At 37.0% G+C, this 18,912-nt stretch overlaps 3 protein-coding genes across 5 annotated transcripts; 1 reads left to right on the top strand and 2 right to left on the bottom strand.

The window, feature by feature from the left end:
• The first annotated feature begins 507 nt into the window (after positions 1–507).
• LOC105141931 (UDP-glycosyltransferase 74E2-like) lies at positions 508–2,223 on the top strand. Its single transcript, XM_011049328.1, has 2 exons — positions 508–1,042; positions 1,318–2,223. The coding sequence occupies exons 1-2, from the start codon at positions 527–529 to the stop codon at positions 2,065–2,067; spliced, it is 1,266 nt and encodes a 421-aa protein (XP_011047630.1). The 5' UTR covers positions 508–526; the 3' UTR covers positions 2,068–2,223.
• Positions 2,187–8,691, bottom strand: LOC105141932 (LETM1 and EF-hand domain-containing protein 1, mitochondrial-like). The gene is made up of 14 exons (XM_011049329.1): positions 7,714–8,691; positions 7,305–7,617; positions 6,364–6,510; positions 6,147–6,235; positions 5,935–6,027; positions 5,463–5,589; positions 5,058–5,122; positions 4,754–4,928; positions 4,445–4,639; positions 4,278–4,325; positions 3,922–4,068; positions 3,744–3,826; positions 3,121–3,236; positions 2,187–2,641 (listed from the first exon to the last, which is right to left on the bottom strand). Exons 1-14 carry the CDS (start codon positions 8,283–8,285, stop codon positions 2,559–2,561), a joined length of 2,253 nt encoding a protein of 750 aa, XP_011047631.1. The 5' UTR covers positions 8,286–8,691; the 3' UTR covers positions 2,187–2,558.
• Positions 8,692–8,783: 92 nt separating this feature from the next.
• Positions 8,784–12,780, bottom strand: LOC105141929 (serine/threonine-protein kinase HT1-like). Of its 3 annotated transcripts, none has more exons than XR_845479.1 (12): positions 12,131–12,776; positions 11,863–11,937; positions 11,668–11,775; positions 11,267–11,352; positions 10,736–10,856; positions 10,546–10,625; positions 10,271–10,333; positions 10,046–10,164; positions 9,740–9,825; positions 9,464–9,588; positions 9,199–9,331; positions 8,784–9,079 (listed from the first exon to the last, which is right to left on the bottom strand). XR_845479.1 is itself a non-coding variant. In XM_011049325.1 (12 exons), the coding sequence occupies exons 1-11, from the start codon at positions 12,554–12,556 to the stop codon at positions 9,221–9,223; spliced, it is 1,374 nt and encodes a 457-aa protein (XP_011047627.1). In that variant the 5' UTR covers positions 12,557–12,780; the 3' UTR covers positions 8,784–9,042; positions 9,199–9,220. The 3 variants fall into 3 exon arrangements, 2 of the variants coding, with proteins under 2 accessions (XP_011047627.1, XP_011047626.1); XM_011049325.1 differs by having other exon boundaries at positions 8,784–9,042; positions 9,199–9,305; positions 12,131–12,780; XM_011049324.1 differs by having other exon boundaries at positions 9,199–9,305; positions 12,131–12,777.
• Positions 12,781–18,912: the final 6,132 nt, after the last annotated feature.

Genomic DNA, 18,912 nt, shown 5'->3' with positions numbered 1-18,912 from the left:
TTTAATAATCCCATTCAATTATCAATGATGTGTAAGGATTATGAACACTACCTATCTTTACATTGATATGATATTGTCCAATTTGAACCTAAGTCCTTATATCAATAACAAGTTTAAATAAATGCGTAATATATATGTTTGTAATCTTTGTTCCATTCTTGATTCCTACATGAGTTCCTTAACTCAATTAAATATAATGTCTTTTAATAATCCCATCCAATTATCAATGATGTGTAAGGATTATGAACACTACCTATCTCTATATTGATATGATATTGTCCACTTTAAACCTAAGTCCTTATATCAATAGCAAGTTTAAATAAATGCGTAATATACATGTTTGTAATCTTTGTTCCGTTCTTGATTCATATAGGAGTTCCTTGACTCAATTAAATATAATGTCTTTTAATAATCTCATCCAATTATCAATGATGTGTAAGCAACTATAAACACCATCTATCTTTATATTGATATGATATTGTTCACTTTGAGCCCAAGTACTCGTATCAATAGTAAATTTAAATAAATGTGTAATATACATGTTTGTAATCTTTGCTCCGTCGAAGCTGTGACCGTAGATTTTGTTAGTTATGAAGGCAAGCTTTCCTCAGATGACTACTCAAAACAATTCCGAGCTGCGGTGACACGAAAATTGCCAGAACTCGTTGCAGAACTAAACAATTCTTCTGGGCATCCAATAAATTGCCTTCTGTATGACTCCCACTTGCCTTGGCTTCTAGACACAGCTAGGCAGCTTGGCCTCACTGGGGCTTCGCTCTTCACACAATCATGTGCTGTTGACAATGTCTACTACAACGTTCATGAGATGCAGCTAAAGATTCCACCAGAGAAGTTGCTGGTAACACTTTCACGTTTGCCAGCACTTTCACCACTGGAGATTACCGATCTACCATCATTCGTGCAAGGTATGGATTCAGAATCAGAATATTCATTTCTACTGAACCATGTGGTCGGTCAGTTTTCGAATTTCAGGGAAGCTGATTGGGTCTTTGTCAACACTTTCAGCGCCCTGGAGGAAGAGGTGCCTCTAAAGATTTCCTCTATATATGAAATGCATGTCTTGATCTTAGTACATATATAAATTTTAACAAAGCAAACAAATGTGCAATCAAACAAGCAACTAGTCAACAACTGATTGACAAGCAAAGCAACATATACGAGAGCAGCAATGCTTCAAATTCCTATTTAAATTCTTTGTTCTTTGTTCTTTGTTCTTTGTTCAATGGATGATACCATATTTTCAAAGTATGCTCCTTTTACTTCTGTGGCACTCAAAATTTTGTTGATTTTCATCAGGCAGTAAACTGGTTGGCAAGCCAAAGGTCAATAAAGCCAATAGGACCATTGATTCCATCATTTTACTTGGACAAGCAGCTGGAGGACGATAAAGAGTACGGTCCCAGCCTCTTCAAACCCAATCCGGACGGTTGCAATGAGTGGCTAGATTCAAAGGAAAATGGCTCAGTGGGTTATTTGTCATTTGGAAGCATGGCGGCACTGGGAGAGGAGCAAATGGCAGAAATTGCTTGGGGGCTAAAGAGGAGTGACTGCTGCTTCTTGTGGGTAGTCAGAGAATCGGAAAGGAAAAAACTTCCTAGCAACTTTGTGGAGGAGTCATCAAAGAAATCTCTGCTTGTGACCTGGAGCCCGCAGCTAGAGGTTCTAGCTCACAAGTCTGTTGGTTGCTTCATGACTCATTGTGGGTGGAACTCAAAACTCGAGGCATTGAGCTTAGGAGTGCCGATGGTGGCAATGCCACACTGGACTGATCAACCAACAAATGCAAAGTGCATTGCCGATGTTTGGCATGCAGGCATTAGAGTGAAGGAAAATGAAAAGGGGATTGTCACTAAAGAAGAGGTAGAAGGGTGTATAAGGGAAGTCATGGAAGGTGAAAGAGGGAATAAGATAAGAAGGAACTCTGAGAAATGGATGAAACTAGCTAAAACAGCAGTCGATGAAGGCGGAAGCTCTGATAAGAATATTACAGAATTTGCAGCAGAACTTGCAAGGAAGTTCCATGAAACCAAAGATTCAAAAGTGTGAAAGCCTACATATGCATGGCCTTAAAACTTTGAATATGCATCTTATTTAGTTGATGTAGTTTGCCTCAATCATATACTTGATTACACATCCACCATATGCAAAAGCATGATTTCTCAATCTGAAGAATAAACTTGCACAGAGCGTTTTATTTCCAAAGGCACGAGATATAACTGTCACACCCAGTATATCGATTTCTTGTTCTGTACTGTGTACCTATATCATTTATATATTCATCAGAATTCACTTTTACAGCACTAGCAAGCATGCCCACCTTTATCAATGAGCTGGTAAAACCAAGGTTACTTGCATATATATGACCCTAACAGATATGGGTCAGGTATAAGCCCCACGTCAAAAAAATTGCTCAAAGACTCTTCTACGGGTCCTTATCACATTAGATGGCATGCCATTTTATCGTTAAATAAACTATTCGTCAGCTAGGGTACTATCCTGACAACAGCTAGCAGGAAAGAATTTGAAGGAAATTTTTTTTACATCTTCCTCTCTTCAGTTGCTTTGGCATCTTCCGTCCAACTGCCTAATTTGACAATGTCTTCCACAAGAATCTTTCCATCTGTTCGATTGAAAATGATCTCGGTATCAGTTATACAAGGTAAAAAAGAAAACAATACTAAATTTGGCAAATGCTCAACAAAATGACAAGAAGCAGAGAAAAAGTACAAGGTAGAAGAAAAGCATCATGTTAATTTTCTGAACCTTGATAGATTTCCACAAGCAACTCAAAACACCCAATTGGATTGAGAAAATTATCTGTTGACTAGGTTCTTGGTAAATAAGAGGTATAACTTGTTTGCTTTAGCGGTGAAGAAATATTTTTTCATGTGGCATGGTAAAAAGATGAAAAATGATAAGATGTCTTTTATAATTACGCAAAATAATATGTGGCTTCTTAGAACCAAAACCAGTTTGCATGTAGGAGCTGAGCTCAAGAGAACAAATGCATTAATCCTCTCATAAGAAGAAAGAGATGAATGTTGAAACACACATTCAAAATGATAAAAGCATAAACAAAAAATAGAATGACTAGCCGACCTCTATCTTTGGAAAGATTGCTGATGAGTTCTAGGATGCCTTCCTTGCCTAATGTATCCTTCAAGTACATCGCAGCAGCTGCCACCTCCTCAGGAGTAACTTTCCCATCATAATCCCTGCATACAAGTAAGATTACTGGATGAGAGTGCAATCACCGGATGGAGTTCATAAACCATCTTATTCCCTGTATTTGCATCCCTCTGCTGCATACTAGTCAACAACACTCATTTCTGAGACATTCCTTAAGCCCACTCCAGCCTATCACCTAATGCTAGTTCAATAGACTACCTCTTGGCTACTTCAGGTGCAAGAAGTCATGAATTGTGAATGCTAAGTTCATTTAGAACTACCTTCAATGACCTGCCCACCCCAGTCTATCACCTAATACTAGTTCAACAGATTACCTCTTGGCTACTTCAGGTTCACGAAGTCATGAATGGTGAATGCTAAGTTCATTTAGAACTACATTCAATGACCTTGAATTGATGGGGCTTCTATAGACTGTGCCCATTACACATAATTAAGTTTTTTAGACTTTATCATAAAATAAAATGCAAGCATTCAAAGCACCTACAGGGAAAAAAAAATAGAGCATTATAACTAAAAACAAAACATTGCTGCACCTGTCGAGTATTCGCCAACGATCACCAATTTTGGCATCCACATCATCAATTTCTTTCTCAAGATTTTGGAGCATGCCATCAACCTTAAAAACAAAAGGCAGCATAACAGTTAACAGCTAGAAAGATTTTACAAAATGTAGATTTGAGCTCAACTAGTAAAATAATCTGAGAGCATTACCCTTTCTATTAGTGCAGAAGAAACGTCGTCTCGTTCATCCACTTCAGAAGCTCGATCAGTTTCCTCTCGAGCAGCTCTATATGCCTTAACAGCCTCCTTTTCACCATCATTTCCCTCTTTTTCTACCATGCTATTATAAAGTTCTATCTGAAAACATAAAATGATCAAAAGAAGAGCTGAGTGATCATGCTGTTACAAATCCAGCTCACATTTCCATGACCTATAGGTAAGAAAGACTATGTACCACACAGTTCACTTGATTTCTCAAGCAAATAGATGAAAAATAATAGACACACATACCAGAAATTGCAAATCAATAAAACCATAAGACATTAGACACTCAAGGTTTATATTACCTCCTTGTTGACAAGGCCCAGGAACTCCTCACGCTCTCTGCTTACTGACTGCAAGAATAGTAGAATATAGAATTGAAAAACTACAGAGAAGATCACCAAAACTATGATGGAAAGAAACAAATAGCAAAACCTTGACCACTAAAACTTAGTAGCATGACAATACTTACAGATGCTGAAGCTAAAACAGCCAATGCACGACTAAGTTCACAGAGATGCTCTTGTTTCTCCAATGTACTTGCTCTAGCCAGTTCTTTTGCTTCTCTTGTTGTTGACAGAGTCATCTCTTTCAAAGCTACATCCTCTTCACTAACTTTAGACTCTTTCATTCTGGCACGCTCTTCTTCCTCGTCCTCTTCTTCCTCCTGTAAGTTATCAATTGAGAAAAAGCTTAGGCACTTCAAAAGAAATATCAATATGAAGAAATAAAAGCTCTTATGCTGCTAACTATATGAAGTAAACTGCAGCCAATTTTCAACCTTGATCATTTCTTCCTGCATCTCAAGGTATTCCAGTTTCCTTCTTCTTTCTGAAACAGAATCTTCAGATGGTAAAGCAGTAACACCAACAGTATCCACAACCTCATCAGGTAACGAAGATAGTGTTGCCCGAACAGCTTCCTCAGGTTTCACTTTTCCAGATACAGTGAAGGCCCTGCACGTGTTACACAGGCCGTAAAACTCAGAGGGGGTAACAGGCTAAAATATACATGAGAAGAAAAGGTTTCATGTGGAACAAAATGATGAGGAAACAACAGGATTAATGTAAGAGGAGAGGATTCACCTTGAAAGGATCAAAAGGGAAGATGGCACAGAGTGATTGAGAGACAGATCCAACCAATCACGAAGCTGAAAGGAAAAGTCAAGAAGTTAACATACCAGTACATGGATATTCAATTTGTAATATTCAATCACATACCAGTAAGGATGATTTACAATGAAAACTAAGAGCAAACAGTTTCCTTGAACTCAAACCCCCACCCCCTTTTAGGAAAAAAATGGTTGAAACAATGGAGTTATAGAACTGAAAAGGTTTGTTAATAATTCAACATAAGCATACACCAACCCAAAGTTTATATATGCCATTTTAGATATGCAAACAAACATATTCTTGAAATCATCAACATCCGTTTAAAACCTGAAAAACTGTATGATGAAATGGAAAAAACAAGGTGTTAAACACAAAAACCTGTTGCCGCATTTCTTCAACTGAGAGCAATCCAAGCATGCCTCTCTCCCTACAATCTTCACGAAGTTCAGCCTCTGAAAGAGACTCCACACCCTCTGCTTGAATTAACATGTCATCATTCTTAATCCTGGAAACAGAATAGTATGATGAACCAACAGGATAATCTCTTTAGTGAAAATCAACAGAAGCAGAGAGGTTAACCAAACACAACTAAGTTCTTCATATCACTTAAAACAACCAAATATTTTTCTTACTATCAAATTCCAGATACAGAAAGCTCAATAAACTATTTAGTTAACCACCAGTATCTAGAAACTTTACTATGCCATGATCCATGCTAAAATAAGAATCCACTTTAGCACAGCCAGCGTACTCTCATTCTGTCTCCCCTCAGGCCAACCCAATCTATTTGGTCCTAAGTGAGGTAACAGGCACTCATCCATTCATTCAGAGCAAAATACAAACAGCTAACCTCTGGAGTCTTTTGCGGAGCATGTAACGCAAATACGCATCTGTTCCGAAAGGACTGATTCCCATGTATTTGCACATATTGACCAATCGAGGCCTGGAAGAAGGAAAATACAGGAAAGGGAGAAGCATGTTCCTCAGCAAGCAGATAATATATGTATTAAGCAAATCAATAAGATGCATTAAAATAAAAAGGACATTAAGAAAAACACCAACCTGCTAATATTGTCCAAAGTTAATTCATCATTGAAAAGCTTAGCAAAGCCCAAAATTTCATCATTAGAAACAATGGAGCCTCTCCTAACCTGCAAAATTATTGCAGCGTGTATAGTGGTGAATATTAACATGAACATAAATTAAAAACAAAAAAAAGAAAGAATTTAAAAGTAAACAAATTATCCTGTGGAGTAGAAGCTAAAGCTAATTTTCTTACGTTGTTCAAAAAATCATCAAGATCTTCAGCAGTTTTCTTAATTTCTCCACTTCGTGAGTTCTGAACTTCCTTAGCCATTTCTTTCACTGTATCCTGAAGAAACTTGGCATATTCTATTCTTGCATTTAGCCTCCTTTTCAATGCTTCCTAAGTTGACAAGAGAGCAACATGTGTGGTTAAAGGGGACAAATGAAGAAAAACCCTGAACACAAGCAAAGTTCCATATGCATATGGAATTGGGGTGAAAACCAGTCCAACCAAACCAAGCATTGATGTGTTCAGTCCTGGTTGGTTAAATCTTGTTGATTTCAAACTCAAACAGACCTAAAATCTAGCTCTCAAACCTAGCTTCAGCTTGTTAAGGGAAGGAGCTTGAGGTTGCCCTTGTTATTAAACTAAGTAATTATATGAAGAAAGAACTATAGAAAACTTTTTCAATATCCGACTAGGATACATGAAAGCTTACAAAATGCAAAGAAAACGTGCATCCTTTGGTAAAGTAACATGCATCCTTATTTTCTTTTTCATTTGAAATTTCATATGAATGCAACCAATATCAATCAGTAGCTAACAACTATAAACAAGCCAGGTAGCAAGTTTAATCCAAGCCCATCCTCAAAAATGTTTGAGGGCCAAAACAACTGACCACAGCATGGTTTGAACTTGGATATTCACTAAACAAGTCTCAAATCAAGCTTCGATATGTTTTCATATATCTATAACAAGCTAAATTCAGCATTGCTCATAGTGAACAAAATGTATTTGCAGCCCTATTACAAGTGAATATTTGTGGATACATATTAGCATAACATGTCTGTTCTAACATAAACTAATTTCATCACTGTACTCATTTCAATAAAACTAGAGACACAGTAAAGATCTGAAGCATAACATTAACCAACAAATAAATTATAAATTGCAATGCCCACCAAAATCCATACCTGCTCTTTCATCTTGTCTTGAAATGTCGATGGCAACATGTTAGGGAACAACTTCAAAAACACCGGTAACAGAAACTCCATGAACGGAACAATGATAAAAACAGCAAATGGAACTAATCTGAAAATATCTGCAGTAGTTCTCGTCAACTGTTGCCTCTCCCTCCTCGACAAACTCTTCCCACCAGCAAGTTTTAACAACAATCTCGAACTAATCCTCACATCAGCCCACAATAGCTTAAACCCTAACCAATAATGCTGCAATGTCGACACAATTTCATGCTTCCAGTGCACAAGTTTCTTCGCCCAATCCTCCCTAAAAACCCACAAAAACACAGATGTCAGTCCACATAACAAAACACACCAATTAACACAACACAAAAAAGGAAACCTTTTTCATCGAGTTTTCAACCTGCTCATCGACGCTACAGCTCGTAAAGCCGGGCCAAGACCAAGAAGAGCAGCCCAAGTTCTCTGCAAAACCGACTTCTCAGCTTTCATAGATTCATTCAACCTCTTCGCCTTCGCCTTCGCCTTCGCCGAACTCAATCCCTCCACCGCTTGATCACACTCATCCGCTGACGCCTCTTTCCTCTTCTTACCAACCATTTCCTTACCCTCCTCATCATCACTGTCATACTCCGGCGGCAACCTCTTGACCGCCACCGTCGACGCATTCCTAACTAAAATTCCATCTCCCAACCTAAACCTCCCATCCACAAAACGCGGACCTACCAAACTCCCATTAAAGCAATACCCAACATTTCTTACACCAGAAAGTCCAAAACATTCGGATTTTCTCACTGTTTCTCTCAACCGATCGTCGGAACTAAAATGGTAACTCGCCGGACAGCTAAAACATCGGGAATCAGAAGAGTGGAGTGCATCGGCGATGGACTGGAAACTCTGAAGAGAACGAGTTGACGAAGGATTGAAGTAGTAAGAAGCCAATTTATTCCTTCTGAGAATTGCTCTGGCAGCCATTTTCTCATTTCTAGAGAGAATTTTTTGAGAAAATAATAATAAGAGAGGAGCAAGGAGGAGGGTTTTAGAGGGGGATACAGGGGAGGGTGTAGTTATAGTGTGAGGTAAGGGTGCATGGTTGTGTAGTGAGGTGGCAGGTTATGCCGCTGGATTTTGTACGAGGATTGGCTGTTCGGTGTCAAGATGTGACAGTTGTCAGTCAAAGACGTAATCTTGAACAAAAAGGCCGGATTTTTTATTTTTTATTATTTTTCTTTTTTGTATTCTTTGTTTTTTCCGGTTTTTATTTTTCCAGTAGAAGTGTCCTCTTCAGCAACAAGACAGGAAGTTTCTTTGTTTTTTTTCCTTGCTAAATTGAAGAGGATCTAGCATGGATTGTCAAACCGAGCTAGGAATTGGCTCGGTAAAATCTAATCATGAACCTCTATATATAAAAGAGTTTTTTTTTTTTTTTCCATTTTCTCTAATCCTATCCATATTATTTGTTGACAGCAGCGCAAAGAAATCACAGCATTGAGTTATGTGGACCAAAAATATGAAGTAAAATTTCTATTTCAAGCCATGCGAGGAGCGCATATTATGCATCCAAAGAAGCATGAGAACAAGGGGCAGCAACTCATTTTCATTTCAAGCCCCAAGCCTTCGTCTCCTAGATTCATTCTAATTAAAGAAAATGTATGACTATCAGTGTGTGATATGAAGCTCCGAAACTCTTGATTTCTTCGACGATAATCTCCGGTCTTCTACCATGTTTTTCCTTCTTCGGAACGCATCTGAAGGCCTCGTGTCATTTCCTGCACACGGTAAGCAATAATCATATCAAACATTGAATGGGAACGATGAGGTATGACACAGTGGTCTATGGAGAGACTATAAATTGCTGCTTCGGAGATGCAGGGCTAGAGATGCATACCATGGAAGCTTAAAGGTATCTTTCAACCATCCTTGTTTTGAACAGTTGGAACAGATTTTGTCCAGTCTTGTGATGATCTCAGAAAAGGTTGGTCTGACCACCAGGTTCTGAAAGCCAACATTCATCAATCAACCTACATGAAGATCAAGATGGTTCCCACAAAATTTTAGGCTACTCCCTTGAGGTTCTTCCACTCATTCTTAGTTGTGGGACAACTTTCTATTCAATCTGCAAAAATAAAATTGAGGACAGGATTCAGACTTACTCTCTTAAATCTGGAGGGTAGCTTCTTGATTTGATCTTAAATGGTGGTCTCTGGTTTTCTAAGCACATCAATTTCACGGCTTCTCCAGGAGACTTGGGATGGAAAGGCTGCACTCCCTCAAGCATCTAAGCTCAAACAAAAAAACAAATACAGGAAAAGACCTGCTCAGCGCTCAAATCCTCAAGTTAAACCCATCCACTGTGCAAGGAATAGCAGTAATACATGTGAAGGAAACAGGAAACTAAAGCCAGCTTGCCAAATTAGATGGCAAAGTACCTCATACAAAAGGACTCCGAAAGAGTATGCATCGACGCTTCTATCAAATATTTCATCTTTATAAATCTCAGGTGCCATGTATACATCTGCAAAGCAACACCATAACTTAAATTCAAGTCAAGAGTAATAACTTCAAAGTTGCTTGCTGTTCGCAACGCATAATGAGATAGGTGAGAGTTCTACTCTTGAAAGTATGCGGAAAAAACAGCTAGGAACCACTACTGCTGTGAGCATATTCAGTATGTTTGATGTTTCATCCTTACAAGAACACCCTAGACAACATTGAATATTGTAAAAAAGACTTACTTGAATGGTCAATAATAGTCCCTGGAGCTACTTTGGCTTTGTCAGGTGAAATGTTTGACAACCGTATCAAACCAAATCCAGCTACCTTCAATAGACCACCATCATCCAGCAAAATATTTCTGGCACCTTACCAAAATTTCCAATATTACAGAACAGTACATCTTAGGAACCACAAAACAGCTTGCAATTTACACATCACTTTAACTTCTGCATTTGTTGTCTTACCTTGGCTTTAAATCGCAATGGATGATCGGATATGGCTTACATTCGTGTAGGTAGTTTATGCCCCTGATAACAGAACACCAACCAACACATCTTAAAAATGGAAAAGATAAGAGACTTCTTTAGAGGAATGTAAAAGAGGACTATCATCTACTGGAAGCACTCTTAACTAATCTCTCCGCACTTGTGGACATGATCTGTGCTGTGTATTTCAGGGACAAATACAGAATTCGGTAATTGAACAAGCAAAGTTTTTTTATTCAAGAATTCAAACTTGCCTAGCAATATCAAGAGCAAGTCTCAAAGCTTTAGATGGGGAAAACCGCCCTTTCTTCTGAAGATAACTTGCTAGGTCACCCTGAAATATAGAATTAATACAGTTAAAACTACAGAAAGAAAGCACTGAGCCTTAGTATGTACATATATCTGTGAACACAGGAGGAGGAGGAGGAGGAGAAGTATGCTTACTTTTGAATGATATTCTGCTACAATCATCAAGGGAAAATTTTGGGTCACAGCTCCAACAAACTGAATCAAATTCGGATGTCGAACTTTTTCTAATAAGGTTAGCTCATGTTTGAAAGAATTTCTGTCATTCAATGCCAAAAAGGGATAAAGAAACATTAGGGGTAAAAAACCCTCCATGTCTTAGAACCCAAATTACTTAGCCACAATCAGCAGAGTGCAAAGCAATTGAAGCAGCGTAAAACAAGTTTAATTATGTAAAATGACATGAAATTCTGAACTGCCCGTGCTCTATCTCAAGCATATGTATTCATTTGTCAGTCAAAGGCAATCTAACCAGGCAGTTTAATCAGTCACAAGTAAACATGCATGAACCTCTGTTTCTTTAAAAACCAACTCGAAATACCAGCGGCAATTGTTAGTATCATACTAAGATCACGAGTGAGCATGGAAGAATGGTTATTCAAGATGAATCAAAATTCAAGACTTGATTCCGAAACCAGGAAAAAAAAAAAAAGGGAAGGGATCACCTACATGCTCTCAGGGTCTGCACAACGTTCCTTTTCAAGTATCTTCACGGCAACCTTAGTACCATTCCATTTAGCAACTTGATACATTCCCTGTTATAGAAGTTACAGACTTATAATCATGGCAGAACATCACAGGAAATAGTTAACAACATAAGTTAAGAACTTGATGTTATTGAGGTTACACCTCTTTATTTGCTTTTGTTAAGGAACAGAGGATCTGCCAATCAAACTCTATGTTGGTTTACCTAGCTTTGATTTCCACAAGATCATCTACCAACTACCAACTAAACTACAATAAGCCAAACAATATTTCTTTTCAAGCATCATTAAGAGCTAACAGTTGACAAAAAAAAAGTTGTCATTACAAGCACAAATTACTGAAATGGAAGGGGAGTGGAACCATGCCTTTGCAATGCCATCAGCTTTTCGAACTTGAAGTTCCAATGGGTTAAGCTCATACTCTGGAATTTCTCGAGGATTTGCCACAGCCATAGGTGTCTTCCTGGTGGTTTTCTGAAATAATCCCATATACGTAAACACCAAATCTCAAACATAAACAGAAGATTTAGGAAAATCAAAGAAATATCTGGACATTTTTACCGGGGCTTTAGCTCCTCTTGCCTTCAAAATGTTAAAAACTTCAACATTCCCATAATACTTGGCATCGGCACACACCTATCAGCACACAAAAAAAAACCCCAATTTCACAAACTAAAACATAACAAAACCAAGTAATATAACACTTGGAGCGAGGCTATGAAAATGTAACTTCTCATTATCCGTTTGTTTTAGCTTGGATACCAAGCCAATTCGGCACGGTGGCCAGCTATCTTTTGCGCAAACTGATTAGAGAATACTAATATATTACCGTACTGCCCCATCGATCACGAGCATCGATATTAGCCCTGCGACTCAAAAGAAGCTTAACAACTTCAACATGACCTTCACAAGCTGCAATATGCAGAGCAGTTCTTCCATCCAAATCGATACTATTAACATCAACACCTTCATCCAACAAATCTTCAACTCCTTTAACGTCTCCTCTACTCGCCATGAATAACAACTGCATTGTGGAATCCAGATTCTCCGGTACACTCAACTGTGCATGATCATGAAGTGGACTTCTCCGTATTGGATCCAAAGAAGACTGTCTTCCAAAGCTAAACCTCAAGTTATTCCTCCTGGGATCGAGGGAAGATTGTCGTGAGAATTGCCTGCTAAGTGACTTTCTCAATGATCCTGTCGAAAACTGACGTGAGATTCCTCGCTTTAGTTGGTTCGCAAGTCCTTCCATGCTTGCTTGAGGGATCGAGAGCGATGAGGAAACACTCTCGATACCTTGCTGCGAAAGGAGGATGGGCTGGAGGAAGATGAAAAGAGAATGAGATCCGAGATAGATGGGAGGGGAAAGAGAGGGGGAGAGGATTTCGTGGATTGAGAATGAACGATAAACCTGTTACTTATACTCTGTGCGTGTATCCATATCTATATATATATATTTCTGAATTGTGGTTATGGGTACCGCCTGTCTGTGGGCTGTATATGAGTTGGGCGTGTTGGACGCGGCAAAAGAGTGAAGTGATGTCTTTCAACTTATCGCCATGAGTTCACTAAAAAGACTTGGTCATCATTAGTTTTTTTATTATAAAAAAAAAAATTCATAGTTATTAAATGTTTTTTTTATTCTGTTCTTGGACCGAGTCTAACATCTTTGAAACCAAGATAATAATTCCAAGAAAATCTATTCTAGGTGGTGTGATATAAGATTTAATATAATTAAATAAGAATAAAATGCGATAAGCGGTAAGAAAGTAGCAGAAAACTAATGATAAGTGGCACCTTGAATCTTGGGTAAAGGCCAATTATCACGCTGTCTTGTTTCACACCTCCATGGTTGCTAAAGCAGGAGAAGATTCGAGCTGGCAAGTGGCTGATAAGACATATACAGTGAGACAGACCGCAAGGCAGTGTTGAAAGCTTATAGACAGCAAAGTCTTCATGGACATGCCACGACACCATGGAGAAGCCTCGTATGTGAAGGAGGCAATATGCACTCACCTCCTCAAACAGTATATTAAATGCCTGTCCCTTTCGTCCTCGAGACAAGATTATCCATCTCTCTATAATGCCAGGACTCGGTAAAACATCATAGTGCAATACGTCTCATAATTTGTGATTTACAATAATTGGAAATCCTTTTCCTGAGTGTTCTTGCATCAAATCAATTAGAGATTTAATAAAATTGCAATTTGAGCATTGGTTGATGCTTGCCGACATCCTAGTTGTACAACTCCCGTGTTCAGCTGTTCTAGTCTAATCGGTACGAAAAGCTTTTGTGACTTTATGTCACATCACCCATCGACAATGGCGTTTTGGACTCTAGGAAGGAATGGCTTAGATTCTCAAAATAAGGCCACTTGTTGGAGTAGAAAGCGTTGTTACTAAACCCTAATTTGGATCTGGTCGACTTAAGATTTAAGTTTGGGATTTGTGCAGGCTAACATGCGAGATGACACGTTAACTTAAGTTATGATAGTTTTTAAAAAAATTAACTTTAGAAAACATTTTGAAAAAAAAAAAAAACATGAAATATCTGATTTTTTTATTTGTTTTTTCGTTTTAAAAAACTATACTTTAAATCCCTAATTAAACTAAAATTTTAAAGCATATAAAATAATACTGCTGACCTCATATATAATATATTGCAAAACAAAACAATGAAGCACTTACTCTAACTCTCTTATGCATCATTTCTCTCTCACTTTGATCAATTAACAAATAACACGCACATTGTTCACTGAGTTAGAGTTGTCGAGTCACTCTTGGCCGATTTGTAATCCTCAAGTCACAAAGCCAAGTGGATCTTCACTCGTGGATTTTTCAAAAGAGATAATAAAAAATAATAATTTGAAGTAAAATCCAATTCAAGCTAAGCTCCAGGTCAACCAGTCACTAGATTAATTTGTCGGTTGAATTTTATAACTATAGTTGAAAGATAGGAGGCTTTAATGCCACCTTACTTGGCATTATTCATGGAAGGAGTAGGCATGAAAGTAGGAATCCATTGCTGAAGAATCCCAACAGGAATGAAGCCTAGTTGCATACAATGAATGGTAAAGAATGATTCACGCCGTGCAAACCTCTCCATTTGATTTTTATGAAGATACCAGTGAGAAAAGTAGAATCATATCCAAGTCCATGTTTGATTTTGTTCATATTGACAGAAATATACGACAAACATTATGTAAGTTCAGCTGAAGAGATTTCAATCAGTCTCAATAATGAAGAACTGTTAAAACATTTGAAGAGATTAATGACTCATCGACTAATGGCATCAGAGCTCAACTCTTGAGAGACTTTTGGGTCAGACAAGCACACGATGGCCATGATGATATGGTTGTGAATGGATAGTAGAACAGAGAGCAATGCTTTCCTGTTTTCTAAAGCTCCCATGCTGTTAGCTGCATCTCAGAGTTTCGAATCTAGCACTTACCTCAATTTATTTTCGCATTTCTATCTTAACGGTTGAATATCAGGATCATTAATCGATATGGAGACCGGACCGAGTCTCTAGGGCATCACGCATCATGACAATTCAACTTCCATACAACTTTTAGACTGCCATCTTACAGTCAAGTATCTCTAACAAAAGATGAACTCCCAAAATATCATTTGTTGTATAATCCAAATCATGCATCAAAAAAATCTCAAAACAAAATTAAATCAAAACAAGGAAGTTTGTCAAATATCTCAAAACAGGAAAAGTTTCGAACTTAAAATAAAAAAAAAGGGATTGAATTATCATAGCTGACGAAAGATCTTCTGCAATCATTTTATTTACACGGAACAAACAATGCTCATAGTCGCTTACTGAACAATTCAAATTTCTTCTCAAATTAAAGGACTACCCAAAGACCGAGACATAATTTGAACAGTGAATCTAGTATCCATAGAAAACAGCTCACAAGATTGATAGGTTCAAACAGCAAACAATAGGGACAAATTTGCAGCTGCATGCATGAAGCACTCTCTATCATCCGTTTTCTATACTGAACAAGATAATCTAGATTTATGGCAGTAAATAATTTGATGGACATTAAAATTCTAGCCTTAAAACACTTTCTTGATGAGAAATCACAAGAGCTACCAGCATTTGAAAGTTCAAAGCTGCATGCCAAAATAAATGAACCAAACAAAGAAGATAGCTGCAAAACTACTTTCTGCGCTTGAGTGGACCGGTCTTGTACCCACCTTTAGTTGGCTTGCCCCATGGTGTTTGTGACACCCTTCCCAAGGACCCACTACTTTTGCTCCGACCCTCACCACCACCATGAGGATGATCTACTGGATTCATTGCCACTCCTCTAACAGTTGGTCTTCGACCCAACCACCTGCTCTGTCCAGCCTTCCTAAGCTTTCGATCCTTGTGGCTTGGGTTTGAGACCATGCCAATTGTAGCCCGACACCGAGAATCAATCTTTTTCACAACACCTGAAGGCAGCTGCACCACGGTGATGGTTGGTGATGGCTCTTTCAGAATCTTTGCACTAGTACCTGCAGCTCGAACCATCTTCCCACCTTGACCAGGGTTCAACTCAATGTTATGTATTATCGTTCCAATACGCATAGCGCCAAGAGGCATGCAACTTCCAATTTGCGAATTGATATCGAGATGCAGCAGTTGTTTCATCATGTCCCCACGCAGTGAATTAGCATTCCCAGCTACATCTATCGTAAGAACAAAAAAAGAAAAGAAAAGGAATGATCTCATTTAAGCTAATAATAACACATCATAAGAAAGAAAGATATTGATCCATCATGACAGCCTTATTAAATTTTTCCTCTTTTTGAAAAGTAGCAAAACTAAAAATCAACAACAAGATTCAAACTTTCCACTTCCCTTTATTCCTTGATACGTTCTTAAAAAGACCTTTTTCTAATTAACAATGTCATCTCAATTTTTACAATTTTCCATCCATCTGCTCTTTTGACTGAAATAATGTTAGTTACGTATTTTGAGTTCAACTTGAACTGGACATTAGCAAGAAGGCATTTAATTGGCACTAATGTTAAGATTTTTGTAAATCCAAAAGCTAACTATTAAAAAGAAAGCCCTCTCTTCAATAAGCTTAATAAAATTATAAACTCTACAATTCCCATTTCTCTTCTTCCATTTCTCATAAACCAGACAGCAAATATCCTAAAAAAAATCCCATCTTTTTCCATGCCTCAATTCGCTAAGTCACCATAATAACACCACAAAGTTTGCTTCTTTTTCAATCCCTCATCCATTTCCCTTCTCATAAAACTACCTACTAAAAAGAAAAGAAAACAAACTACTCTCTTCAATAAGCTTAATAAAGACTTAACCAGAACGGGTGTTGTCTATTTTCCCCTTTGGCATTTACCAAAGCTCCAATTAGATGCAAATCAATTCAGTTCCCATTTTGATTCATTAATTTCTCAGCATACAAAACCTCAAAAACCTCATCTTTTTCTATGCCCTTGACTCAACATGTCAACCATTTTGACACCACAAAGTTTACTCCTTTTCCCATCCCCCTCCACATATAACAAAACCCACTTTTCATTCTTATCAATCAAGCCGAAAAACAATTGAATTTTTAACAAAAAAGAAGTTAATAAAGAAACTGAATCTGATATGAGAAAACCTGGGATTTAATAACTGAGAGTGAAAGAAAGAAAAAAAGTAGTACTGGCGGAGAAAAGGCGGAGAAAAGCAGTGGTATTGGTGATGTTGCTGCTGCTGTTGATGTTGTTGGGATGTTGAAGGACCCTGTTGAAGAGTGAAGAAGAAGCTGTGCGAGCTCTGCTCCATAGAGCCATGTTTTCCTGTTCTTTGGAGAGATCTCGGGGTCTAGCGGTGCACAGAGGTTTTAGAAGTGTTTTAGGAAGGTAATGAAACGACACCGTTGTTTCTTATGTCAGGTCTCGGGTGTTTTTTCATAATTATTAGGGCTAGTTTGTAATATTGCATATAATATAAAAGGCATGGCTGTTTTATTGTAATAGTAAGATTTTTGAAAACTTCTCATTTGGTCCTTGAATGTTGTTTTAATGCAATTGAACTCAAATCAGAGTCAAATTGAGTATTTTTTATGCGTGAGGGTTGAATTGAAAGACAGGGAACTGAAATACAAAATAAAAGTAATATGGGTGGCACATTCAAATTTATTTGCAAAGTACATTTTGATTTTTTTAGGCAACAAGGGTGACTAGCCTTATTCTTTTCCTTTTTTTTTTAGTTTTTTTTTATTTTTTAAATAATAATGCATTGTTTGACATGTTATTTTAAAAAAATAAATAAATTATGAGTTTATATTTTAATTAGAATGTGATGATTTTTTTAAGGTTATAATTTTTAAAAAAAGATTGAATAAGTCAATTAATAGGTAAAAGGATCACTAAATTGCTAAAGGACATATTTTTTATATGTCATGCATGTGAGAAAACAAAAGGTAATGCATATATAGCATAGTCGTTGCCTCGTGTGTATGGGAGAAGAATTAATGGATTTTCACTAGCTCAGTCTAAACTTACGCACATGAGTCTATTATCTTTTGTTTGTTGGTTATTATTTTTTTTTAAATTAGAAGAAGCTTTTAATTCTTCAATGTATTTTATATTTATAAAAAAAAATATGCTTTTTTAGTATAGGCTAAAAATTCCTTTTGGTTTAAACATTTCAATTTAAAAAAAATAATACATTTTCAATATAAAATAAATTTTTTTGAAATAATAATTTAAAATTTATTATTTATAACATATATAATTTATATTCACATAAATTATTTTTTCTACGTTTTTATCTACTCAACACGAATCAATAAACTAGAAATTATTAATGTAATTGGTGAGTCAAAGTACCGGTGACTCCAAACCTATCTTAGGCATTATTCCAATCCAAATCATTTTGGGTGTTGACTAACTAAATCTAAATTATCCATTCCTGATTTGGCTGGTTTAGTCAAACCCAACTGATTTTTGTAGAGTTAATTTTGTTACAGATCCAATTCAGATCTGAAATTTATACTATACTATTGCATCAAGAATTTATGATTTGGCATGTTTGTTGTGGATGTGTTTTGATTGTAGTGAAAAATCCCATTTGGCTTTTGTAAGTTATTAATCTTTTTTATTCATTATTATCTACAAAATTAGGGCACAAATCAGATTCAGTAATTTTAGTTTTACTGGTTTGGAATGAAAACAAACCAAATAAAAAACAGTCGTTTTGAATTGGTTATATGTTTGATCCGGTTCCAAATTAATATATATATATATAAAAACTCATCCGAACAAAAAATCCTCACTCTGATTCTTTTAATTTGATATATATATATATATATATATAGAAACTCATCCGAACAAAAAATCCTCACTCTTATCCGAACCATGTCCAACAATCCAGTTCCTATATTATGTTGAGAACATGGGATTCCCATGGTGTCTCCTGTTGTGTCTCCCCTGGTTTTTTTTGCAAGGCTTCTCTTCTTGTCCATTTCTGAAACTTGGTCCTGCGCTGATGATCATTTCTCCTTTCACTCTTTCTATATGAATATAAATGTCTCACCTATAAAGCAGGATCATGTCCTGAGGACATGTTCAATGTAAAGCTAGGCCAAAGCT

The sequence above is a fragment of the Populus euphratica genome, unplaced genomic scaffold (genome assembly GCF_000495115.2).
Source record: "Populus euphratica unplaced genomic scaffold, PopEup_1.0 scaffold197.1, whole genome shotgun sequence".
Lineage (NCBI taxonomy): Eukaryota > Viridiplantae > Streptophyta > Magnoliopsida > Malpighiales > Salicaceae > Populus > Populus euphratica.
Note: the sequence above shows the minus strand (reverse complement) of the source record. Positions and strands in the feature narration are given on the sequence as shown.